Raw genomic sequence first — 26,485 nt, 5'->3', positions numbered from 1 at the left:
TGCTTCCAACAGTCTCCTATTGGTCTGACTCTGCAGCTGTAACAATGAAAGGAGGGAGGAGGTGGAGGGTGTCCACTAGGTGGGAGTTTCATTTGTCGGTGGAGCTAGTTACATTCCTCTCTCTCCCCGCCCTTCACACTGTCCTTTCCAACCCTGTAAAGAGCAGCAGCTTCCCTTTCATCTAGGAGCAGGATTCTTCCCTTCTGACCCAGACAACAGGTAAAAAGGGCCCAGTCTGCAAAACACTGGGGGCATATCTACACTGCTGACCTACCTTAGGCCGACTTACAACCACTGCAGTAGTTACTGTGGTGGCTGATGTCCACACTGCCCTCCTGTCGGTGGTGTGCGTCCTCACCAGGAACGCTTCCACCAACTGAAGATCGGCAATGTGGGGGGCTGGAAGCCAGGGCTCTCAGCTCCGCGCAGATCCCTGCTGGGAGCCCAGCTGCCCCCAGAGCTTTTTGCCTCCCTGAGCGGGCAGCTGGCTGTAGGGGAGCCAGGGCAGCAGCCCAGCTGGGAGTGGGGAGCTAGAATGGGGGGCAGCTAGGCTCCAGCTGGAACCCACCACCGGCCCAGGCATGGAGCCAGGGGCAGCGCATGACACCTGTATTGGGGGAGGCTGGTCCTGAGTGCCAGATGCTCCTTAGAAGGGGGGGCTGTCCGTGCCCAGACCATGACCCTGCTCCCCTGCTCCATCCCGAAGCCCACCCCCGCTCGGCCTCCTCCCCACAAACCCACCCGCATTGCACCCCCACTCTGTCCCGAGGGTCCTACTCCACCTGTGGCTCGTGCCTTTCTCTATCCCCTCCTCTGAGGCCCCCCCACCTGCCGCCAGCTCCTCTCTGCCTCTCAGGGGGTGAAGAGGTGCGAGCATTGGGTGGGGGGGGCGTGGAGGAAAGTGGCAGAGTGAGGGCAGGAAGAGGAGGAGCGTGGGCAGAGCCATGGGGGAAGAGCAGGATGCGGGAGCAGGGTCTCAGGGCAGACCGTGGGTGCCCTTTTGGCAGCGGCGCTCCTCCAAAAGGAGGTGTACCTCATCCTGTTTGGGGAGGCTTAGCCTCCCCTGGCCTATTATACCCATTGTCCATGCATGGAGCCATGCAATTGACAAGTATGACAGCCAACAGCTGATGTGAATAACATAGTGTCTATATGGACACTGCATTGCCCTAACTAGACTGACAGAAGCCCTATGTCTCTCCTGGAGGTGGCACTATTATGGCGGGGTAATGGGGCACTTACATGGGCAGCAGCAAGGCTGTAGTATAGGCAGTGACATAACAACATCGACGTAAACTGCCTTACGTCGACCTAATTCTGTAGTGTGTAGACCAAGCCCGAGATGCATGCAGCTTTCCTTGTGATGTGCTGCATATTGTAAAGACAGCTAGAGCCTACATCTTCACTGCAAAATCTTGTGATTTTGACACTGAGACTAGGGTTGCTAACCTTCCAGGAATTTAATATTAATCTTTAATTAGAGATAGTTATGTGATGAAATCTCCAGGAATGCATCCAACCAAAGTTGACAACCCTGACACCCCACCTTAGTGTAAAAGTACACAGTTTTTTTGCAGCGAAGACATAGTCTTTATGCCAGTGCAATAGGTTTCTGGAAGTGGTGTTGATGGGTTTGAACTTTACACAGACGCTAAAGCAGCCAGGCAGCAGGGGACTTGCAAAGGTTCCACAACTATAGAAGTTGTCAGGAGGATGGTTTGAAAAACTCAGCAAAGACTCGGCGGTGCTAGGAAACAGATGTATTAGACTTATACTAAGTGTAGGGTGACCAGATGTCCCATTTTTGGGGACTTTTTCTTATATAGGCGCCTATTACCCCCCACTCCCTGTCCTGTTTTTTTCACAGTTGCTATCTGGTAACCCTAGCTAAGTGACAAACCTCGCACACATATACATGCCATGCCTCTTATTGTAACATTTTAATGGGGAAGAAAAGCAGAGTGAGCAGATGTCAGAGCCCCATCTGCTTTCATGGAGATTAATTTAAAATGTTTTATTGCGGGCAATGACGACACTGGTAGTGTATACAGATTAGGACTTTCTGGGCCAGTCTAACTGTTACGCCTATTGAAAAGTATTTTACCCCGCCGGTAGTCCCATGGACTTCAGTAAGGCTACCTGCAATATAAGGCATCCTTCACCATAAATAGCATGCATTTAGCCTATGATTTTAATGAGAGGCAAACACAAAGGGGCATTTGGTGAAGCTCTTAACACACCTTGGTGAGCAGTTACAGCTATGAGTATGTGTGTGAGAAAATGCTCACCAGTGTGAGTAAGGGGTCACACTGTGACCCAAAGACTCGTAACCAAAAGCACTAAGCTGCCTTCAGGCTGGGTTTGAGTGTTTTGAAGGCAGCTGTTTGAGGCTGAAATGCAGGTTTCAATGTTTGCCTGTGATAAACACAACTCAATGAGTATTTAATATAAATCTTTATAATGTATGCTGAGGCATGGAGAGTTGTGGATAGAGATGATTTTGAAGTGTTTTTTTGAGAAGCTATGAGAGGAATTAGCACCTTCCAAATTAGTAAAATTTGCTGTAGACATTGATGAAAGCAGCTGTAAATCCAGTTTAACCAGATAGTTAAGGTGAGTTTACAGATGTTTTGCTGGAGCAGTGTAAAGTAGCCAGAGCATACCAATGATTCTGGCCCAATATGTGTCTATACTTGTGTGAGATGATGTACATAACTTACGTGTCACTTCACCCCTAGTGACTAAAGCAGCCATCCAAAATTTACATTGATAAAACCTTCATACCACAGTACACCATCATATGCTCCTTGTAGTTATAGTGCAATCTGTATAGCTACACCACCTCTTGTTTCTTTAATTATTCTTTCGCAACCTGTCTCCTTCTGTTTCAGACTCAGTGTGCGCTTTCCGCCAGGTTGTACTGAAAGGGAAAGCGTGTCCTTTTCACTGTTATGGTGTTTCTCCAATCAGCACATCTCTCTTTTGGGAGTCTGTTATAGGCAATAGTGGATTTTCTAGAGAGGAAGACTATTAAAAAATGGCAGGTAAGAAGAGATCATTTTCCTTTGGTAGCGATCGAATGTTACTCATTTCAGAGCTGTGCACGCTGGAATCAGAAATGTCCTGTGCTTGGATGGGGCTGTGAGGTAAAATTTGCAAAAGCACCTAAGTCACTTACTTTCTTAAATCCCAGTGGACTTAGATGCTTTTGCAAATTTTACCCCAAACCTACAGTGCTGCGTGCCTTCAGCTTGATGGGAATTGATGCTACTCAGCACTTTGCAGACTATTCAGCATGTAGTGTTTGCAGGAACAGGCTCTTAAGCAGCAAATGTGTGACTGTCCTTCCTTACTGTCTTGAATAAGTTACTGAGTGAGATCATAGTTGTTTCAAATGGATTTATATTCTTATTACATCAACCATATGAACACAATGCTTGAGGATTGTAATGACCTCTTGGCAGGGATGCTTTGTTACTTTTATGTGATGCTAGAATCAGCAACACACTTGGTTAATAGATCAACATCTGCTCTTTACAGTATTCTTTATATTGACTGATGATAAAGCAGAAAAGTGGTTGTTCAAGCCCTTAACTGAGATACTCCTGGCTATATTTGAAACTGCCAACTTAATTATCTGGCTGATGGAGACCTGGCATATCCATCCCTTGCTTCTACCACCGAAATTTAGTTAATCAGATAACCAAGCCTTTTTCTGTGTTGGCTCTTCAGAGATGCAGCTTTTCCTCCCTGCAAGTCTACCTCACCTCCGTTTTAAGCCGTGTGTGAAAGTTTCTCTCACTGCAGTTTTTATAAATAAACCACTGTCTTCATATATGTAGGAACATCACCCACCCCCTCTTTGTGCTCAGTGAATCAAAAATACTGCTATGGTTCTATTAAAAAATTATATTGTATTATGGATGTTAACTATTTGTTTAGTTCCTTGAGTATACTGCCAGGAGACAGTGGGGCCATGCATAAAATAAGCAGAAGACTTTAACTTGTAACTCCAGGCACTTTTGGTTTTTTCTTTCCCCTCAGTCCACTGAGTTCCAGTTAGGGAAGCCCACTTCAGCAAAGATTAACTCAGTGGGCCAGATTCACCATTGCCCAGCACTTCACATAGTCTCTTACCAGTGGTAGGTGGATATAAAATGCTACCATTATGACCGAGTAGTGTTTTCCTCACTTTGCACTTGTCCGAAAGTAAACAAGGTGCTGAACAATGGAGAACGAGGCCCTGTCTCTGCATACTATTTTTAGATGTATCCATTACCATGGTATCTGGAGATTTTTTCTTTTTAACTCCAGGGAGAAAAGTACTAATAATTTATGCACATCAAGAGCCCAAATCTCTAAATGGATCCTTAAAGAATCTTGCAGTAGAAGAATTGAGCAAACAGGGCTGCACCGTCACCACATCAGATCTGTACGCAATGCAATTTGAGCCACGAGCAACAAGAAATGATATCATTGGTGAGACTAGTTGAAGTACATTTTTAAAATCTCTCTCTTTGGGATTGTAAACACAGTTTTACCAATTTGACACACCAGAGCTGCATTGTTTGATGTAAGGGTCAGGTGCTCTATAGAGAAAAAACAGGGAGACTTTTGGTGTAAAGCAATAGCTAATTAGTAAGACTGAACTTTTTCTTCCTGTGGGCATTTACTAGAGCAGTAGTTTTCAATCATTTTCCATTTGCAGACCCTTAAAAAATTTCAAAAAGAGAGGTGTGGACCCCTTTGGAAATTCAACATGTGGTCCATGGACCCCTATTATAGAATCATAGAATATCAGAGTTGGAAGGGACCTCAGGAGGTCATCTAGTCCAAGCCACTGCTCAAAGCAGGACCAGTCCCCAATTTTTGCCCCAGATCCCTAAATGGCCCCCTCAAGGATTGAACTCACAACCCTGGGTATAGCAGGCTAATGCTCAAACCACTGAGCTATATAGAAGTCTTAGACTGAAAACTGGCTGAACGGAATTCAACTATAAATGTTGCACGTGCTTGGCCTGGCATTTGATACAGCGTGAGAAAGAGTGTTAGACATATCTATTCAGGGGACACCATCATAGGGCCTAATCACATCAGCCACAATATCAGAGGCTCGTTCACTGCACATCTACCAATATGATATATGCCATCATGTGCCAGCATTCCCCTCTGCCATGTACATTGGCCAAACTGGACAGTCTCTACGTAAAAGAATAAATAGACACAAATCAGACGTCAAGAATTATAACATTCAAAAACCAGTTGGAGAACACTTCAATCTCTCTGGTCACTCACAATTACAGACCTAAAAGTGACAATACTTCAACAAAAAAACTCCAAAAACAGACTCCGAGAGACTGCTGAATTGGAATTAATTTGCAAACTGGATACAATTAGCTTAGGCTTGAATAGAGACTGGGAGTGATGGGTCATTACACAAAGTAAAACTATTTCCCCATGTTTATCCCCCACCCCCCACTGTTCCTCAGACGTTCTTGTCAACTGCTGGAAATGGCCCACCTTGATTATCACTACAAAAGGTGTCCCACCCCCACCCCCGCTCTCCTGCTGGTAATAGGTCACCTTAAGTGATCACTCTGGTTACAGTGTGTATGGTAACACCCATTGTTTCATGTTCTCTATGTATATAAATCTCCCCACTGTATTTTCCACTGCATGCATCCGATGAAGTGAGCTGTAGCTCACAAAAGCTTATGCCCAAATAAATTTGTTAATCTCTAAGGTGCCACAAGTCCTCCTTTTTCTTTTTGTGAACACAGACTAACACGGCTGCTACTCTGAAACCTATGGTAACAACAACACTTCCAGGTTTTGACCTGTAGATGGGGGTATTCGCATGCTTTTGATTGATCACAAAAACAGAATGCCTTTTCTTGGCTCTGAAACTTTATTTTCATAGTTACCTTTTGCAGATCCCTTAGACATAGGGCAAGTCTACACTACAGTGCTACATCAGAGCAGCTGCACTGATGCAGCTACGTCGCTGTAGCGCATCTGGTGAAAACACGCTATGCCGACGGGAGACAGCTCTCCCGTCAGCATAATTACTCCACCTGGACGAGAAGCAGAAACTATGTTGGTGAGAGAGTGGACCCTGCCGACTTAGTGCTGGTGTGGACAGCGTGAAACTTGCGTCACTTGCGGGGGGGAGGGGGAGGAGCTTTTTCACACCCCTTAGCAAGATAAGTTAGATCAACGTAATCGGTAGTAGAGACCTGCCCATAGTCTGCAGAGCCTCCAAGGGTTCAAGGACCACTGGTTGAAAACCACAGTACTAGAGGATATCACTTTAGGAATCCATCCTACACCCTTGAGTTTGACAGTTTTGCCATTGACTATAACAGTAGCAGGATTCGGCCCTTACGAGTAAGACTGGAGGTTTTTTAATAGCCCTGTGCCTTTGGGCCCAAATGTTTGTGTATTATAACTTACAAGTGTTTGTGTGTCTTCTTAAAGAGGCATCATTACGAAACACCTCCTCCCAAGGAGCAGTCTGGTTACAGATGCTTTCTGCAAATAATTCCCAAGTGTTCATTCGTGTATGTTTGGGGTTTGTGTCATCTATTAAGTATGATTCACATTGATGGAATATGGTAATGCCATTGTCCATTTATTAGTTTAGTAAAAACTTGAGAGAAACCCAGTGGAGATCATATTAAATTTAAAACTGGTTTCCCAAGTGTTTATCATAGTTAAGAAAGCCATTCACCAAGAGGTAGGTTTTTAATCCTGATGCTGTCCTAATTTAGGAAGTGAAAGCGCAAAGCCATTACACAATTTGGCAGAGCTGTCAGTGTCTGTTAAAGGAAAACGTAGAACCGAAAGACTGATGTTACAAGAGCACTGGCAGAAGTGGGCAAGGAAGGTTGCAGACTGTCTGATTCAAACCCATGCTCCGCGTCAGGTCTTTGAAAGTCCTCACCCACTCTGGTCGCATGGACTTCAGGAAGAGATGAAGCTCCTTAGCAGATGCTCAGGATCAGGCCCTAAACTCTGATGGCCTGATTTTCATTTACATTGAGGCCCTTTTACACCACTCTGGTAGCATAAAGGGGGACAGAGGGGCCTTAATGTAAACGAGTACTGATACTTTTGCAAGTACTAGATTCACCTACACTTTAAAAAAAAAAAATCAGCAGTTCATCTATCACTCCTTACAATATGGTGCGGCTCATGATAAATCAATGGGATGAAATATTCCAATCTAGGACAGCAGATTGTGACTTGTATTGAATTATCTTATGTGGATTTAATGCTAGAAGTGGGATAAACAATGTCCATGTTTTTTCCACAGGCTGTCTGCACAGCTCAGAACACTTTGATTATGGAGTGGAATCATGGGAAGCTTACAAGAGAAGATGCTTGGCTAGTGATTTGATTGAGGAACAGAGGAAGGTTCAAGCTGCTGATTTAGTGATTTTTCAGGTCATGATTTTTCTTATTAATAATCTTATGGTCTTAATATGGCGTTAAAACAAATACAGTAATAAAGAAACTATAAAAAGCTGGGAAGTTTATACACCTAATTCCCACTGTCATTTACTTTCAATGCACTGCTCATGCTGATAATGCAGATAAGGCTTGGGTTGTGATCTTACAAGGTCTAGCCCAGGGGTGGGCAAACGTTTTGGCTCAAGGGCCACATCAGGGTTGTGAAACTGTATGGAGGGCCGGGTAGGGAAGGCTGTGCCTCCCCAAACAGCCTGGTTTCTGCCCCCTCCCACTTCCCTCCCCTTGACTGCCCCCCTCAGAACCGCTGACCCATCCAACTTCTCCCCCACTACTTGTCCCCTGACCGCCCCCTCCTGGGACCCCACAGCCCCTAACTGCCTCTCCCCAGGACCTCCCACCAGAATCCGCCCCTTCTACCCCCCCCTGCTCCCTGTCCCCTGACTGCCCCTCCTGGGACCACCCGCCCCTGACTATCCCTCCCGGGACTCCACCCCCTATCCAACCCCCCTGCTCCCTGTCCCCTGACTGCCCCAATCCCTAGCCACACCCTCACCCCCTGACAGGCCCCCCAGGACTCCCATGCCCATCCAACCCACCCTGTTTCTTGTCCCCTGACCGCCCCACCCCCCAGAACCTCCATCCCATCCAACCACCCCCTGTCCCCTGACTGCTCCCCAGGGACCCACTGCCCCTTATCCAGCCCTCTCCCCCACCCCCTAACCATGCCACTCAGAGGAGCAGAACTGGCTTATTGGAAAGCCTGGGAGGTGGGTGGGCGCAAGCCGCACTGCCTGCGTAACTACAGGGGAGGGGGGACAGCAGGGGAGGGGCCAGGGGCTAGCCTCTCTGGCCGGGAGCTCAAGGGCCAGGCAGAATGGTCCCGCGGCCAAAGTTTGCTCACCTCTGGTTTAGTCAATAGCAGAAATGAAAAAAGCCAGGTGCTACAGAAAATTATTGACAGTCCCTCTGCCCCATGAATCCAGTGTCTGTCAGAAGGCTCATCTTTTGGTTGAGGTGTAAGAGATTCTGAAAACTCACGGACATTTGGAGATTTCATGGCATTTTTCAAAAGAATATTACAAAAAAAACCCCCACAACCATAAGCAAATATAATTCCTCCATTCTCTGAATGATAGGCTTTATTTACAGTGCTTGATCTGTGAATGGCTTGACTGATTAAGGTGATAAGATGTTCTTAGCATAGAAACAAGGCCAAAGGAAATGGTGTACCTCTGCCAATTACATCTCACTATTAACAGGAGCCTTTGCTTTGCTTTTCAGTTTCCCTTGTATTGGTTCAGCATGCCTGCCATCATGAGGGGCTGGATAGACAGAGTCTTGGTCCAAGGATTTGCTCACAATTTCCCACAGTGTTATGATGATGGCTTACTCAAGGTATGTTCCCTGGACTGTTACATTAGGCTAAACAATATTTTTTTTTGTATAATTCTTGTCTGTTCCTATGCTGTAATTTTATTTTTAATCTAAGTGGATAAATGAGATTTAGGCTTTTTAGTGGCACTCAGTGATCATTCAAAATCCTTCCTAAAAACTTATTTCTTCTCTGTACCTTAGAGTTTTATACTGCCCTCTAGTATACGAGTGCCAACATCATGGAGTCTCGGGCACTTCTGCCTTTTCAGAATAAAAACTCTGCGCAGGGAAGGGGGTGTTGTTTAAGTTTGGGTAAGAGTGGAAGGCTGGTAGTGGTTTGGGAATAGAAAGGGGTGTCTGTATAGCGAAAGGCTTTGCACCATTTCATATAGATGGTCAGACTCTCTACTCACCGAATATCCTCCTTCCATCTTGCCTAGGACAAGTGTGCATGGGGGAAAGATGATGCAAATAGGACTATCAAGATGCTTGCAAGCCTCAGCCGTATGCTATTATCACCCTTCTCCTCCTCCTGGCTTGGCTGGGACCCTCACGTTAGGTTTTTCTGAAAGTGGATTGCAGAATCTGCAGGGGAGGGATGATGTATTTGTTTTCTGGGGTGTGTAGTACATTCTTGGGCATGCAATTTATTTAAAATAACTAAAAATCCTCCTGTACTAGGCTTTAGGTACACACACATTAAGAAGCAATTCAAAATTTCAGCAGCATTACATAATCACTCCAGCAAGAACTTAGCCAGCCTGCCACCGACGAAAACTCCTTTCCACCGCTCCATCGTCTAGGAAGCACACCTTTGCCTTCTCCAAAAACACAAACGTGTCTTTTGCAGCATGCTTGAATGATCATCAAACGCTGCCAATATCAGAGCAAGAAGGATGGGGGGAGCAAGTTTCAGAGACTTGATCTTGTGGAGAATGCCTTGCGAGCTGCCCCTCTCTTTTACAACAATAGGATCCAACTTGAGCCCTCCTGCTAAGCACAGTTGTGGCAGTATGGCATAGAGAGAGAGGCAGTGCCTTAGGTAGGCTGCCCCCAGCCCATTCATAAAACCCTGGTGCTTTATTGGTCATAACTAACATCTTAATCTCCACCTAGAGACCAATAGGCAGCCAGCGCAGATCCTGCAGGAGCCCTCTATGCTTAGTAAGCTATCTGGAAGATACAATAAGCAGCTATAGCAGTCGCTGCCTTTTAAAATAGATGTATTTTAGCGCATTAGAAAGTTCTGGTGTAACAGGAAGAAATGCTTGACATAGTTACTGGTGACAGACTATTCATTTTAATCAGCTGTTGCGTATTAAGCACAGAGGGGAAGCACTACCGCTTGTCAGCCCTAATGCATGTGTCTTTTCTTTTACCTTTCCCTGCTATTCTATGAAAATAAATTGTATAATGGGCAAGAGAGTAAGAAATACAAAAGAATAGGGAGTACGATAATTAGTTACAGGCAAGAAAAAACCCTGTACCCATTGCAAACCTAAAAAAAACCAGTTTTTCATGGTAGAAAATACTTTTTAGGGTGGTTTTTTTTTTTTTAATCCAGTAATGCGCACACATAGCTGAAGGAAGGTGGGGTGAGGAAATGAACAAGGATCTAGCATTTCAAGAAGACTAGTACAGTGGGACATGGGGCCAGATTGCATGGTCAGTCTGTAGTAAGTGGATCATTTCTGGGTCCAACCCAGTCCAAACCAGCTGGGTCTAGGTCATAACTAGTCACTGTTTCTAGCTCTAGGTCCCAAGGACACACTCCCAGGCTCAGACTTCTTGTCTGATGCCCTTCCTTGGAATATAGGATGCTGCCATCCCAATCCCTCCAGTCAGTTTACAAATGCTTCCCCAGAGCCTCCCCTGGGCTGTGAGCACTCTGGGCTTCTAGTTTAACCTCTCTAGGAACCATGTGGCAGGCAAGCAAGAAGCACAGGCTGAGCAAAGGAATTTCTTAACTACAATCACTTTTCTCTTAAAAACATTAGAGAGTTACTGATCTTTGAAAAGGAAACAAGTCCTGAGACACAGCCTCCCCACTTCTGATCTCAGCCCTTCTGTGAGTCCAAAGTACCTCACTGTTCAGGCTGGGCAGAGTCCTTCCTGCCCTCTGCCCTGCAACAAAGCCTCCTTCTATGTGGTGATGGTCATCTTCCCCCCTTCCCCCCCCCCCCCCGCATCCAGATCAGTATCCGACGCCAAATAGACTTCTGTCTCTCTATTATATGCTCCAGTGGGGTGCTCCAAACCTTCCTCGAGTCATACTTGCCCCACCTGCATAGAGAGCTCATTGCTCTGTAGGAGTAGGCAAGTAGTTGAGTGACAAAGTAGGTGGCCGTAAATTGTAGTCTTGCTGGTCCTTTGAGGATTCAGTAAGCTTCCCTACCTGGGAAAGGTGTCTGGAATGCAGGACAATAGGCTCCCCTCTGCGTTCAACTTAGACATGTGTTCAACACCTAATAAAAAACGAGTTCATAATTTGATGCAAACATATCCCACTCTGTCAAGGTCATCCGAATTTGTGACCAGTTTAAGTTGGTCCATAGCTCTAAATTATTCAAACTGTGCCACCTTACTATGGCATGAAGACTGAGATAATCTATAACAAATAGCGGTGAATTGGGTAGAAAGATTTCTGCTCCATGATTAATGCCAGAGGTTGGGCTCAGGCTATAAAATCTCATTTGGAGTATTATAAATGGAGTGCTCAGTATTATTTGTGGTTCGTGTGTGTGGATTTTCGTGACCTCCTGTCTTAGCTATTCACTTTTGCCCTTTTCAACTTTCTACCCTATAAATCAAGCAAGATTGGCATGTCCAGACACCAATTCATAACTTTTGAGCTGTTCTTGGCATTGTGAATAGCAGAGCTAGTCATTAGCTGAAGATTTGAAGATGCTTATTTCTCAAGTCCAATATCCCACAATGATGGATATGTAGATTACTTGACTATTTAATTTGCTGATCATTTTAACAATGCCAACATTTAAGTTTTCATTATTAGATTTCAGAAATAGTCCAACGAGACAAACACAGGTGATTCAGACCCTTTAAAAGCTGTCATTTTGGCCTGTTTGCAAATTTGGGACAACGAGGCTGCTGCATCCGTTGTGTTCAGTTCACATTTGGAAGGTTCCCTTGGCAGCCATAAATAAGAGTTAGATGCTGGGGTACAAGTCTGTGTCAGATCCCATGGCTATAGAATCTGAGGAAACATGGTTCTGGTAAAATACTTAGTGCAAGGAATACACCTAAAGAACATAACAAATACCCAACTAATCTATTCTCAGGCAACTGAGAAGCTTTAAATGAAGACTACTATGTATACAGGATGCAGTTTCCATCTGGGGGAGAGGGAGGAGCATAAACACACTTAGCACTCAATTTTTCCAACCATAGATCTCAAAGCACTTTACAAGGAAGGGCAAGCATCTTCCCCATTTTACAGATGGCAAAAGGTAAGGGCCCAAGTAACATGCATTTTTATGTATGTTTTCCCACAGAGCTATTTTCACACACTTTACTACTCCATATATCAACAAGCTGTGTACCAGAGATGCAGTAAGTGGTACTGTGTGAAAAGGCCAGGGTATGAGGAGGACAGAAAAGGGGGTCAGCTTTCTCATCCATCTCTGTTCTGCCAAGTTAATCTAGTGTTTCTGAAGTGTCCTTTTTGGCTACCGGGTCACTTGTTCTTAAACTAATGTGCCTAAGTCTTATTTTCTTCATTCCAGAATAAACTAGCCCTACTTTCATTTACCACTGGAGGAGATGAAGAAATGTTTTCAAAAGGAGGGGTCAGTGGTGACATTCGCTATCTCCTGTGGCCCATCCAGGTACAATATATGAATATTTGCTCAATAACTGTGTACCTTCATAGTACTGCCAACTCCAAGCATTCAAAGTCAGGAGACAGGCCCCACAGAAATCATGATTCCTTTTAAAAAAAATCCATCCATTTTGAAAGAGCAATGTTAGGTCTTTATTTTCCTTCTGATTTGAGACGTAGGTTTCATGTTTTCCAGTTTCTCTGCCGCTATTAGGGCAAAAAAAATTAAAGAAGAGATTTGCATATAATAGCATGACTAGGGAAGAGCCAGCTTGTTGGGAAATCTTTGTGAGGCTGGCATGGTGTGCTGTGACATCTACCTGCTGACATAAACTAGTTGAATCACTTGTCCTAGATCTTCCAGAAACACTTCCATCTTCTAACAAACTCTTCTGCAGTTTCTAGCTAGGCAGACTCATTAACATTACTAAGCCCATTTGGCTGCATCATTTAAAAGGCAACTAATGGAAAGGTGCTAATCATAAATATATCCTGAAGTTCGGAAAAGAGGAAGGTTAGTGAATTTAGCTCACTCAGAGGGCATTAAAACTCATTCAGAACTGTGTGAATCAGAATTGCATGACTCAGCTAGATTCAGAAGTGCCTAAAACAAATGTAGAAGTACAGGGATGAAACATGAATTTCATTCAGGAACAATCCAAGAAGAGTCAATAGTATCCTAAATGTTCAGCCATCAAACGTGGAAGTGTATGACAGTTGAAAGGGTAAGTTAGTTATATAGCTTCAATAGCATTTCAAAACTGTTCCAGGAACTGGGGAACAACGTACACTAATCAAACTCAGAAGCATCATAGGCTAGCCTTCAACACTTGTCCACAAGTGTGGTTGCAAAGGTACATTCCCGCATCCTTTTGTCCTTCCACATGGATAGTTTAAAGCAATGCTGTTTTATCAAAGAAAACATGCCCCACATGGGGTAGGAGAAATATTTTAAAATCTGAATTCTTTAACTGTAGCAAAAATGGAGTTGAACCATTTTCTGACATGTCTCATAGAATCATACAATCATAGAATATCAGGGTTGGAAGGGACCCCTGAAGGTCATCTAGTCCAACCCCCTGCTCGAAGCAGGACCAATTCCCAGTTAAATCATCCCAGCCAGGGCTTTGTCAAGCCTGACCTTAAAAACTTCCAAGGTAGGAGATTCCACCACCTCCCTAGGCAACGCATTCCAGTGTTTCACCACCCTCTTAGTGAAAAAGTTTTTCCTAATATCCAATCTAAACCTCCCCCACTGTAACTTGAGACCATTACTCCTCGTTCTGTCATCTGCTACCATTGAGAACAGTCTAGAGCCATCCTCTTTGGAACCCCCTTTCAGGTAGTTGAAAGCAGCTATCAAATCCCCCCTCATTCTTCTCTTCTGCAGGCTAAACAATCCCAGCTCCCTCAGCCTCTCCTCATAAGTCATGTGTTCTAGACCCCTAATCATTTTTGTTGCCCTTCGCTGGACTCTCTCCAATTTATCCACATCCTTCTTGTAGTGTGGGGCCCAAAACTGGACACAGTACTCCAGATGAGGCCTCACCAATGTCGAATAGAGGGGGACGATCACGTCCCTCGATCTGCTCGCTATGCCCCTACTTATACATCCCAAAATGCCATTGGCCTTCTTGGCAACAAGGGCACACTGCTGACTCATATCCAGCTTCTCGTCCACTGTCACCCCTAGGTCCTTTTCCGCAGAACTGCTGCCGAGCCATTCGGTCCCTAGTCTGTAGCGGTGCATTGGATTCTTCCGTCCTAAGTGCAGGACCCTGCACTTATCCTTATTGAACCTCATCAGATTTCTTTTGGCCCAATCCTCCAATTTGTCTAGGTCCTTCTGTATCCTATCCCTCCCCTCCAGCGTATCTACTACTCCTCCCAGTTTAGTATCGTCCGCAAATTTGCTGAGAGTGCAATCCACACCATCCTCCAGATCATTTATGAAGATATTGAACAAAACCGGCCCCAGGACCGACCCCTGGGGCACTCCACTTGACACCGGCTGCCAACTAGACATGGAGCCATTGATCACTACCCGTTGAGCCCGACAATCTAGCCAGCTTTCTACCCACCTTATAGTGCATTCATCCAGCCCATACTTCCTTAACTTGCTGACAAGAATACTGTGGGAGACTGTGTCAAAAGCTTTGCTAAAGTCAAGAAACAATACATCCACTGCTTTCCCTTCATCCACAGAACCAGTAATCTCATGATAAAAGGCAATTAGATTAGTCAGGCATGACCTTCCCTTGGTGAATCCATGCTGGCTGTTCCTGATCACTTTCCTCTCATGCAAGTACTTCAAGATTGATTCTTTGAGGACCTGCTCCATGATTTTTCCAGGGACTGAGGTGAGGCTGACTGGCCTGTAGTTCCCAGGATCCTCCTTCTTCCCTTTTTTAAAGATTGGCACTACATTAGCCTTTTTCCAGTCATCCGGGACTTCCCCGGTTCGCCACGAGTTTTCAAAGATAACGGCCAATGGCTCTGCAATCACAGCCGCCAATTCCTTCAGCACTCTCGGATGCAACTCGTCCGGCCCCATGGACTTGTGCACGTCCAGCTTTTCTAAATAGTCCCTAACCACCTCTATCTCCACAGAGGGCTGGCCATCTCTTCCCCATTTTGTGATGCCCAGCGCAGCAGTCTGGGAGCTGACCTTGTTAGTGAAAACAGAGGCAAAAAAAGCATTGAGTACATTAGCTTTTTCCACATCCTCTGTCACTAGGTTGCCTCCCTCATTCAGTAAGGGGCCCACACTTTCCTTGGCTTTCTTCTTGTTGCCAACATACCTGAAGAAACCCTTCTTGTTACTCTTGACATCTCTCGCTAGCTGCAGCTCCAGGTGCGATTTGGCCCTCCTGATTTCATTCCTACATGCCCGAGCAATATTTTTATACTCTTCCCTGGTCATATGTCCAACCTTCCACTTCTTGTAAGCTTCTTTTTTATGCTTAAGATCCGCTAGGATTTCACCGTTAAGCCAAGCTGGTCGCCTGCCATATTTACTATTCTTTCGACTCATTGGGATGGTTTGTCCCTGTAACCTCAACAGGGATTCCTTGAAATACAGCCAGCTCTCCTGGACTCCTTTCCCCTTCAAGTTAGTCCCCCAGGGGATCCTGGCCATCCGTTCCCTGAGGGAGTCGAAGTCTGCTTTCCTGAAGTCCAGGGTCTGTATCCTGCTGCTTACCTTTCTTCCCTGCGTCAGGATCCTGAACTCAACCAACTCATGGTCACTGCCTCCCAGATTCCCATCCACTTTTGCTTCCCCCACTAATTCTACCCGGTTTGTGAGCAGCAGGTCAAGAAAAGCGTGCCCCTTAGTTGGCTCCTCTAGCACTTGCGCCAGGAAATTGTCCCCTACGCTTTCCAAAAACTTCCTGGATTGTCTATGCACCGCTGTATTGCTCTCCCAGCAGATATCAGGAAAATTAAAGTCACCCATGAGAACCAGGGCATGCGATCTAGTAGCTTCCGCGAGCTGCCGGAAGAAAGCCTCATCCACCTCATCCCCCTGGTCCGGTGGTCTATAGCAGACTCCCACCACTACATCACTCTTGTCTCTTGTCCTTTGAATCTAGCATGGTATAATGCACTTCTGTGGTTTCAAAGTCCTTGCTCCTCAGATCTGCTTTGCTCCCAAGTACGTGACAGAAGAGAAAAGAAAGGAGATGCTGACCTCCTGGGCACAGCGACTGAAGACTATCTGGGAGGAAAAGCCTATAAACTGCACTCCTGAGTTGTATTTTAAGTAATGTTCAGGCACAACACTAGAGAGATATGGGAGCGGGGAAGTTGCAGGAATTGTCTCAGTTGTATCTTTTCTCTTTCCTTCATGCTGTACCTTACCATGTATGGGGGTGGGGGGAGGGGAAGTCACAATGCATAATGTCAGTCTCATAAACTTGCTGGATTGTATTACACCCAAAGACAGCCAATTGGTAATAGCTCAGTTAGCAATATGGCCTCGATCTTCCTGTCTTCTTAGGAGTACAGTGTAATGATGAGTGGTGCAGCTCCTTGCTGTGTGGGACATGGATCCCTAACTAGTAAATATTAGTGCCTAGTATACAATCAGGTTGGTTGTTTGTTTGTTTTTTTAGAATAGTGCCTGTTCATACAAGGATAGGATTGAATCACAGATAATGGCTATTGCCCTAAGACACAGGTGACCTGCAAAACACCTGAAAGATATTGCCAGATTTACTTCAACACTTTTGTGCACCAGCTGCCATTTTTGTTAAATTGACCTGGAAATATCCTGTGATAAATAAGATTTGTCACAGCCAGTTATCAGTCAACTCTGATCTCTTAAGCAAGTTTTGTCTACATTTGAATTATTGTACAGTTTGAGTTTATAGGATATGCAGTAATTTAGGTTACATGAGAACTATAGCCAGCCTTAACCTTCAATACCAAAACAGATCTATGTGTCGGTTCCTAAATTCCTAAGATTATTTACAACTGAACTATAGTAAAGCAGCTTTAAGACAGTTTCAGATGCCAATAAAGGAAGCAAATTCAAAGTGAAGTATGAATATACAACACTGGTGCCTTCACCATTGCATTGTTCTGTGTGTACACAAGGAAGGGTACGTGAAGCCCCCTACCATTTTTGCCTCCTCATACATTTTAATGGATACTTTTTTCTGAGTTCAAGGACTGATCCCCACTTACGCTGCCACTAGCTACCCCATTAGGAAGAGAGAGGAATCAAGGGCAATTGCTGTGGCCCCTCACACTAATCAGCAGAGCTATTCAGCCCTGGAGTTGAATGCCTGATGTACCTTCCCCTAAATACTATAGCAGCAAATGTGCTTCCCCGGGGGACTCTGGCACTGTGGCTGGCTTGGTGAGGCACATTGCCCACTACATCTGCCGTGGCCACTGTCCCAGTGTGGGTCAATGCCTAATAGGATACACCAGTAGGTGTGGGTTGGCTCTTAATGTTTGGGAATTTTGCCATGGACTTCAGTGGGATAATTTGGCTCTGGAAAGTAACTGATGATTTTTTTGTGGTAGATATATGGTATGTTTCATGCTTAATTGTGTATTTCCTGGCTCTGATCAGTCACTGTCACAACCTTAACATACTGTTAAACATACTATTATGCTTCTTTGTGAATGTTTACCTGTTGTATGCAAGATGTAGATACCAGATTACAATGTTTCCAGTCACCTAAATTCATGTTCAGACTGAAGAAGGTGGACATAGTAAGATACAAATGCAGTTGCTGTCCATGCATATTTACTTTTTCAGAATAAAAATCCTCAGTTTGTTTGGAGACTGATCAAAGGTGTTATTCAGAAGACAAATGCGTATTCTGCTCACAAAAAATTAAGAGGATGTATACAGAGAAGTCTTGCTCCTATAATCACTAAAGTCAACAGGAATTGATAGACTGCAGTCAGGGTAAAATTAGGCACATCTCTTAAATTCTATTACAGCACAACGCAGATGCTTGGAAATTCTAGGTAAGAGTATTTGTGAGGAAGTCACATGGGATTAATTCCACAAAACTGCTAATCAGTCTCCTATGATGCTTATTGTCAGGATACACATACACTTTAAAAAAAAAAAAAAGTGTCATGAAGCTAGGCATAAGGGGGTCTTGAAGGTTCTAGAAGGAACTGTGCCGGGAAGAGAGAGCAATATAGAGCCGTATCAGCAACTGGGGAGAGATTATCAGGAGAGCTCAGCTCCACACTAGGTACCAAAATTAAGTGGCCAGATATTTTTTTTTTAAACTCAACATGTTAGGTACTGAGCTCTTCTGAAAGGCTCTCCCCAGTGATGGTGGTTGAGCTCTTCTGAAAATTCTGGCTTTAAGGGATACTATTTTTATTTATTTGACTAAAGTTTCTGGTTCAGTTGCATTAAATAAAATTCCTGAGTCTTTGCCACAGTTGTATGACACTTATGATTTCACATGCAGGGAATACATTTGCCACTTCTTTTTTAATAACTTATTACCTGCATCCAAAGCTGTTATGTCCTCTCCAAGAGGGAAACCCCATTGACTCCAAACAGACTAGTGTGGAACGTTAAAGAGCATACAACTTTGTTGCTCTGCTTTTTCCCCATGAAGGTGAGTCATGCAAGTGGATTCTTCCACATCAGCTGAGTTTGCAGCTGAATGCATATGGTAGGAGGGGGAATAAAACCCCTAAACAGAAGGAAGTGAGGATCTCTATGCTACTTGGACTCTGGGAGGGCAAGGTTTTCTAGGTATAAACAAGAGGTCCCCAGCTGTTTAGCCTGGGTTAGCCCAAAGAGCCATATAGAGCTTGCTTGCTTAGTTATAGAAGCTTCTATTACCTTTCGTAACAAATTGTCATTCATTTGTGTATCCATGTTTACCTGCTTATACCTTATAAATAACTGTTTCCTTTTTCCTATTAATAAATCTGTATATAGTTTATTGTAGGATTGGCTACAAGCATTGTCTCTGTGACATCGAAGGTGCGATTGACCTGGGGTAAGTGATTGGTCCTTTGGGACTAGGAGTAACCTGAATATTGCTGTGATACTTGGTATAAGGGATCACCTATCACAAAGGCAAGCTTACCTGGGTGGTGAGTCAGATCTGAGTATCCAAGGAGACTGACTGATAGTTAGTTGGTGAAATCTAAATTTAGAGCTCACAGCCAATTAGGGGTTTTTGTCTTGGTTCTTAACAGTCACACTCTTGAGTCACTGGAGTCAGCTTGACAGTCCTCTTTACTGATATGTTGTTAGTAATTTCTCTCTTGGTTGTCTAACATATCTTGTATCCCTTAATCCAATTACCTCTCTAAATATTTCTGATAAAAGATTGACAATGAATTGACTTGAAATGTGATCTTCAAGACATGGAGTAAAATAGAAATGGATGTTGTCTGATCATTAATCCAAGGACCACAGACATGTGGGAGGGGGAAGCATATAATATCCTCTACAGTATATTCCTTTCTTGATTTTTTACATTACTGATTTCTCTGGACAGCCCATAAGGACATTGAAGTGATAGGGCAATTTCTGCTAAAAAAAATAGTAACTATTCATTTTATCTTTATTGGTTCAGCTCAGTAAGTTTAAATTTCTGTATTAGATGAAAAAATCATCCATGATTCTGGTCCTTCTCATTTCTATTTCAAAGATTAAACACATTAGCCTTCCTACACCCAGCTTCACGCTAATGTTTATATTTGGTAGCCAGTGTGTGTGTTGTGCATAATACATATTATATGAACTTTAATATTGTACACCTTATCAGGTATAAATCCATGGTAGGCCCACACCTTGAATACTGTGTGCAGATGTGGTTGCCCCATCTCAAAAAAAAAAAAAAAAAAAAAAATTGGAACTGGAAAAGGTTCAGAAAAGGGCAACAAAAACAATAAGGGGGTGTGGAACCACTTCCATATGAGGAGAGATTAATAAGACTGGGATTTTTCAGCTTGGAAAAGAGACTACTAAGGGGGGATATGATAGAGGTCTATAAAATCATGACTGGTATAGAGAAAATAAACAAGGAAGTACTATTTACTCCTCCTCATAACACAAGAGCTAGGGGTCACCAAATGAAATTAATGAGCAGCAGGTTTAAAACAAACAAAAGGAAGTATTTCTTCACACAACGCACAGTCAACCTGTGGAACTTTGTCAGAGGATGTTGTGAAGGCCAAGACTGTAACAGGGTTCAAAAAAGAACCAGATAAATTCATGGAGGATAGGTCCATCAATGAATATTGGCAAGGATGGTGTCCCTAGCCTCTGTGTGCCAGAAACTGGGAATGGGTGACAGGGGATGGATCACTTGTTGATTACCTGTTCTGTTCCTTCCCTCTGGGGCACTTGGCATTGGCCACTGTTGGAAGACAAGATACTGGGCTAGATGGACCTTTGGTCTGACCCAGTATGGCCATTCGTATGTATGATTGCTGGGTAGTTATGCTAAGTTGCACACCTGTACTCTGTATTATGCTTTTCCCAGAATGCTGTTCACACTTGTTCACTCACACTAAGGTGTAGCCCATAACACTTTGCACAGCTGAATTCTGGTCTTGGCTCAAACAAATACATAACCTGACAGAAACAAGATATATGACTAATAAGTCCTGGTACAATTAAGAGGTGCCTGGAAGGAGGTATCCAAGACAAAGATAAGAAAAGTACAGGACAGTGTAGAAAAATCAGTATAAAACTGCTAGAGACAAGTGGGGTTATGTATGGAGTGCCTTTAGCTTGTAAACAGCCACAATATAAATACACATAGTCTTGAGTGCACACTTTGAAAGCAGACCTATGTAAGGTGAATGCTATGAGATTACTTCTCTGAAAGGGTGGTATGTATGTCTCCTTTTTATGTTGCGCTGCTTTCCCTTTGACTAATAAGCTGACTATGCGCAGCTATTTGCACTCAAATATTTTTGAACCGCAAGTGTAGTCAAGTAATTGGCTATAGCTAGTCAAATTGCAAAAGGGTGTAGAACTAGATCAATTAGGTACTTTTTGGACACAGATAATCTAGCTATAATAATAAGGGTGCGGACACTTTTTTTATATAAACAGATTAGAGTACATGCACTGATATATTTTATTACCCTGCATTATTTTGAAAGCTGTTCGATTGGAGAGAACTCCAGCCTAAACCTTTTCCTGGTTATATACAGGATAGATCGATAGAAAAGAAATTATTAGTTATTCACCGCCCCATGATGTCAGCCTTTCCCTTCACATTGCTATGTAAAGTAGCAAATATGGATGAATTCCTGGCCTATTGAGGTGTAGAATTTTTGCCACTGAAATCAGTGGAGTGAGGATTTCATCCAACCTTTTTAAAAGCAATCTTAACCAAGCGACTGTACTCTGAATCAGAATTTGGTAACTATATCCATGATGTCTCACAATTTGCTAACATGGCTATCAATAATTAGCTTGTATTAATAATGGCCTATTCCATCTGAGGATGCCTAGACCCACCAATCAGTTGAACTGCAAAAGTCAGCTCTAGAAATTATTTTGGGGATATTTCATGGTCTGTGTTATACAGGAGATCAGGCTAGATGTCACAATGGTCCCTTCTGGCCTTGGAATCTATGAAAACAAGACTTGTATTAACGCTACAGATTAGAGAGAATCAAATTTCAGTTTGACAGTGCAATTCTCTCGAAATATTTTTAAAATACAATGCTAGTTATCTCTTTAAGAAAAGGAGTTCAAAACTGTCAGCTTTTTTTTTTTTTTTTGGGTGGGGGGGGTGAGAGCAGGTGTCTACTTGTAAGTTAAGTCAGCCACAACAAACAGTGGCAGAGAGAGCCATTCAGTTCCCCTGTGCCACATCCTGGCCGGGCAAGCAAAGTATAAAAGTTTTGCCTACAGATATTTCAAGGACATTGGGGGAACCAGAACCCTTGTATTCATCCTAGAGAAAGCCCAGGGCAGCTGTGCAGCCTTGTCATTCCCAGGTCTGGGAATTTCCTCTTTAAGATGATGACGATGTTTCTTAAGTCATGAGAATGGGTATCTAGTCTGTACTATAGTTTAGTACAACACCACCTGAAGATGGAAATTCAGATGCTTCAGTGCATATTCTTTGATACTTAATATTTTTGTTGTTCAGAGAAACAATTAATACCTCAGATAGAATTTCTGTGTCAAAGTATTCTTTAGAGATTCTGATGCATACATAGCTATTTTACAAGTACTACGTGAACTGTAAATTTCCTTGAACAGGAGCTATTTAGTTCCTGGAATTGAGTAGCTCTGCTTTCATCATGAAAACTTTGTCAACTTTTATTTCTTGCCAACTATTTCCCCTCCAAGGAACTGATAAACTCCACCAGATTCGCCAACAGAACTTTGAAGCTTCTTAAAGTACAGCTATACTAGGTTGTCTACAGACCTTCTCATCTCCTTGACCCCCACGCTACTTACCTGGTCCCAATTGCCATAGCGTTGGAATGCCTCACAAACTTGAGTGACTTTATCCTCGTAGGCATCCCTGTGTTGCAGTGTTCCCTCTTATTTTTTCCACACATGTGCGGAATGAATTTTGTTATGTCACACATCACCTCCATATTGGTGCACATAACAAAATTAATGTGGTGGAGGTGGGGCCAATGGGTTCGGAGAGGGTTCCAGCTGGGGGTGCAGGCTCTGGGGTGGGGCCAGGGATGAGGGGTTTGGGGTGCAGGCTGCTACAGGACTCCCTGCAGCGCTCTCTCTCCCCGCAGCAGCCCTGGGGCTGAGGGTGGTGGAAGAGGCGCCTCTCCCCCAGCCGCGGCAGGTCCATGCTGGGGGAGAGGTGCCTCTCCCCCGGCTGTGGAACTGAGCCCCTGTGTGGGCTTAATAGGCAGCTACACAGCCACGTAGTTTAGAGGGAACTTAATCTGTGAGGTAGGAAAGTATTCTGTGCACATGGAGGTTGAGCCACAGAGATTAACTGACTTGCCCAAGGTCAGCACCATAGGTTGCAACAGGTACCTCACCACAGCAGGTGCCTCACTACAGGATGAAGCTCTCTATAGCATAATGTGCAAAACTAAGGCTTTGTCTTCACTGGAGATTTAATCTGGGTTCAACCATGATTTTTCCCCTTAACATGTTCTGTGTTCACACAGCAATGCGCCTTTATTCCTGCTGCACAGTGAGGGGGCCACTGCACTCTGAGCTACAGCATGGACTCCCAGTTAATTTATCTTGTGTATTGCTAACATAAGGTTAACTGCGATGCAAACAAGGGCCATAGCAAATCAACAAACCTCTGCAAATCCTTTTAAAAAAAAAATCCCATGGCAGGTGGAGACAAGGTAGGTGAGGTAATATCTTTTATTAGACCAGCTTCTGGTGAGGAAAGAGACAAGCTTTTGAGCTACCCACAGCTCTTCTTCAGGTCTGGGACAGGCAGTCTTATCATAGAATTATCATAGAATATCAAGGTTGGAAGGGACCTCAGGAGGTCATCTAGTCCAACCCCCTGCTTAAATCAGGGCCAATCTCCAATTTTTGCCCCAGATCCCTAAATGGCCCTCTCAAGGATTGAACTCACAACCATTGGTTTAGCAGGCTAAGGCTCAAACCCCTTATGATTTTTGATCTTTTGGGGCTGTCAGTACACCATTTTACGCACTGACCTCCATGTGGCTTCACAGTCTGTAAATCAGGGCAGAACTTAATCTTTGAAACTAGAGAGTCCTATAAGAATGGCAGTGTTTTTCATTAGCTTGTCCAGGGGTTCCCCTCTCTTCCTCAGCCTGCTGGCATGTACGCAGCTGGGGATCCGGTTTTGTTGATGTGGTTTCACATGACTCCTCCCACTACAAGGCGGGCGTCAGCGAGAAGGCATCAATCCAGGCTTGGTAAAAGAGCTGAAGCCCAGACAGCAGTGGCTCGATCTTCTTGGAGTTAGTGCTCCGTGCACAGGCAGGTAAGAGAGCACTTTCACTCTGTGAGTTTTTAACTGGAGACTAGATTTTTGTTGGTTTGTTTGTACAGGTTCGTTGAGTTACACGTAGGTCTGCCTGGAACCCGCTTCCCTTTTATTTTCCGGGACGTTTGGGTATAGATACTGCATGTGTTAGGGTGTAATAATATTAATATCAAGGACTTTTGGGGTGATGAAATGGGAGAGGAGGGGAAATATGTGATTCTTCGATTGTCTTTCTTCAGCAGACTTCCTTTGCTATTGCCGAAGAGGGAGAGTTAGTTTCAATTTCTCAACCCCATGTTGTGGAGGCCGATTTTTTGCAATCTCTTACCAAATGCTAATGGTGGAACAAGCCTTCTATATCCCCTCCCCCTGCTCCAGCTCCCAGCGCAGGTCAGCCTCCTAGACTGTGGTGAATATCTTGTATAATATTTAGACAAACTTTCGCTCTTACAAACGCATCCGCTCCTGTCACAGGAGGTTTTCAGACGCGATTGTTGTGTCCTGATCCCTCGATTGACTTGCTTCTTCTGGTGTGCTTGAAAAACCGGCCCACCAACCCCCAGCCGAAGGAGGAAAGCGGATCCCCCCCGTCAGACGGGCCTTAGCCCCAGACAGCTGCCTGTCCTTCCCTGGGCCTCCTTTAAAGCGGCTGGGTTCAGTGGGGAAGCGGGTCTGCAGGGGAGGAGACGGTCTCTTTAACAGCCACCTCGCCCGGGAGTGGCTCCGAACTGTGCGGAACTGAAGGGGAGCGTGCGCACGGGGGAGCCCCCCAGTTGGTACCTGGGTCCCGGAGCAGACCTGGGGCCGTCTGTGCGAATGACGGTGTGTTGCGAGGAAAGAGTTCCCGGCGCCTTGCCGGGGGTTGTTTGCCCAGACAGCGACGGGCATAGGTCGTAAATCTCATCCACTGGGCTGCCTCCGCCACTGCTTCCTTTCGGTGACGGTTTCGGTCTGCACAAGGCAGTAGTAGAGGAAGAGGATTTTTGATCTCCTCTCGTCCCACCCCGGGCCTGAGGTGGGGAGCCCCCGGCCTGCTGCCAGCGCAGGGATCTGTCTGCTCATCCTCCCTGGCTGGGAGAGCAGTGGGGATTTCCATACCCCATTCCCACGCCCCGGGTGGAAGGGAGAAGTAGTGAGAATTTTCACCCCTGCCCCCGCTCTCCTAGCACTTGCTATGGGTACACCCTACCTCGGCTTTGGTAAAAAGGGCCCTCATTTATAGGGCTGCCAGCTGTCCGGTTTTCGATCACAACGCCTGGTCGAAAAGGAACCCTGGCATCTCTGGTCAGGCCGTTAAAAGTCCGGTCAGCAGCGCAGGCAGGCTCCCTACCCGGCTCCATGCAACTCCCAGGAAGCTGCCAGCATCTCCCTCTGGCTCCTAGGCAGAGGGAAGGCCACAGGCTCTGTGCGCTGCCCCTGCTCCCAGCACCAGCTCCGCTGCTCCCATTGGCCAGGAACCACGGCCGGTGGGAGGTGAGGGGGCGGTGCCTGCAGGCACAGGCAGCACAGAGAGCTATGTGCTCACGCCTCTGCTAAGGAGCTGGAGGGAGATGCCGGCAGCTTCCCTGGAGCCGCCTGAAGTAAGCACCACCCAGAGCTCACACCCCCTCCTACACCCCAAACTGTTCATCCCTGGCTCCACCCCCAGAGCCCACACCCACAGCTGGAGCCCTTGCCCTCTCCTGCACCCCAAACCCCTCATCTCCAGCCCCACGTCCAGAGCCCATATCTGCAGCCGGAGCCTTCACTGCCACTCCCCCGGCCACACCCCAACCCCCTGCCCAGTGAAAATGAACGATGAGGGTGGGGGAGAGTGAGCAACTGAAAGAAGAGGATGGAGTGAGCAGGGGCGAGGCCTCAGACAAGGGGCAGGACAGGCGAGTTTGGTTTTCTGCCAATAGAAAGTTGGCAACCACACTTATTCAACACTTCAAGAAATGGGTGCAGGACACAAATGAAGCATAAAACATGGTTAATCCCCTGAAGGGTTGGGGCAGAACTCAGTGACTGGTGAAGATACTCAAATACTCAATACTCAAGATACTCAAAGGGAGATGTAACAGGCACTGATTTGTGGGTGAAATTAAGGCCACATGAAGGTACCGCCACCATTCCACCCACATGACCCAAGCAAGACTGGAGGACCTTCAATTTATGAAATAGGGAAGTCACTAGTGATCCCCAAGAAACAGAGAATTATTATTTTTCTTTTAGTGTTGAATAAGCTAAGTGGTTATTCACTTCTGGTGATTTCACTAGAAAGTAGAATAATTGACATATGCCAAGAAACCACCAGAATTCCCTCAACATAATGAGCTCTAATCTACATCTAGTACATCCTTGATGAGGTTTCAGATTAGTTATATGAAAAATG

General features: G+C 45.0%; 2 protein-coding genes across 4 annotated transcripts in view; both read left to right on the top strand.

Moving 5' to 3' along the window:
* The first annotated feature begins 2,942 nt into the window (after nucleotides 1-2,942).
* On the top strand, nucleotides 2,943-18,641 carry NQO2 (N-ribosyldihydronicotinamide:quinone dehydrogenase 2). The gene is made up of 6 exons (XM_077810706.1): nucleotides 2,943-3,044; nucleotides 4,315-4,479; nucleotides 7,316-7,446; nucleotides 8,755-8,868; nucleotides 12,591-12,692; nucleotides 16,279-18,641. The coding sequence occupies exons 1-6, from the start codon at nucleotides 3,038-3,040 to the stop codon at nucleotides 16,450-16,452; spliced, it is 693 nt and encodes a 230-aa protein (XP_077666832.1). The 5' UTR covers nucleotides 2,943-3,037; the 3' UTR covers nucleotides 16,453-18,641.
* A 5,364-nt stretch (nucleotides 18,642-24,005) lies between these two features.
* RIPK1 (receptor interacting serine/threonine kinase 1) overlaps nucleotides 24,006-26,485 on the top strand; it is a 36,490-nt gene continuing 34,010 nt past the window's right edge. For 2 of the 3 annotated variants that reach the window (XM_077810702.1, XM_077810705.1), the window contains exon 1: nucleotides 24,006-24,108. The gene's annotated coding sequence lies outside the window, so the exon portion shown is untranslated. Of the gene's footprint in view, nucleotides 24,109-24,463; nucleotides 24,502-26,485 lie in introns of those variants that run through there. The other variant, XM_077810703.1, reaches the window with a different exon arrangement.

The sequence above is a fragment of the Eretmochelys imbricata genome, chromosome 2 (genome assembly GCF_965152235.1).
Source record: "Eretmochelys imbricata isolate rEreImb1 chromosome 2, rEreImb1.hap1, whole genome shotgun sequence".
NCBI classification, from domain to species: Eukaryota; Metazoa; Chordata; order Testudines; family Cheloniidae; genus Eretmochelys; species Eretmochelys imbricata.
The sequence above is the reverse complement of the archived record's forward strand: the minus strand, read 5'-3'. Positions and strand labels throughout refer to the sequence as shown.

Bases quoted from the DNA above. Each gene is read 5' to 3' on its own strand.
- NQO2 (XM_077810706.1), top strand. The intron at 8,869-12,590 runs GTATGTTCCCTG...TCTTCATTCCAG, and splicing joins ATGATGATGGCTTACTCAAG to AATAAACTAGCCCTACTTTC. The intron at 12,693-16,278 runs GTACAATATATG...CTTTGAATCTAG, and splicing joins ATCTCCTGTGGCCCATCCAG to CATGGTATAATGCACTTCTG.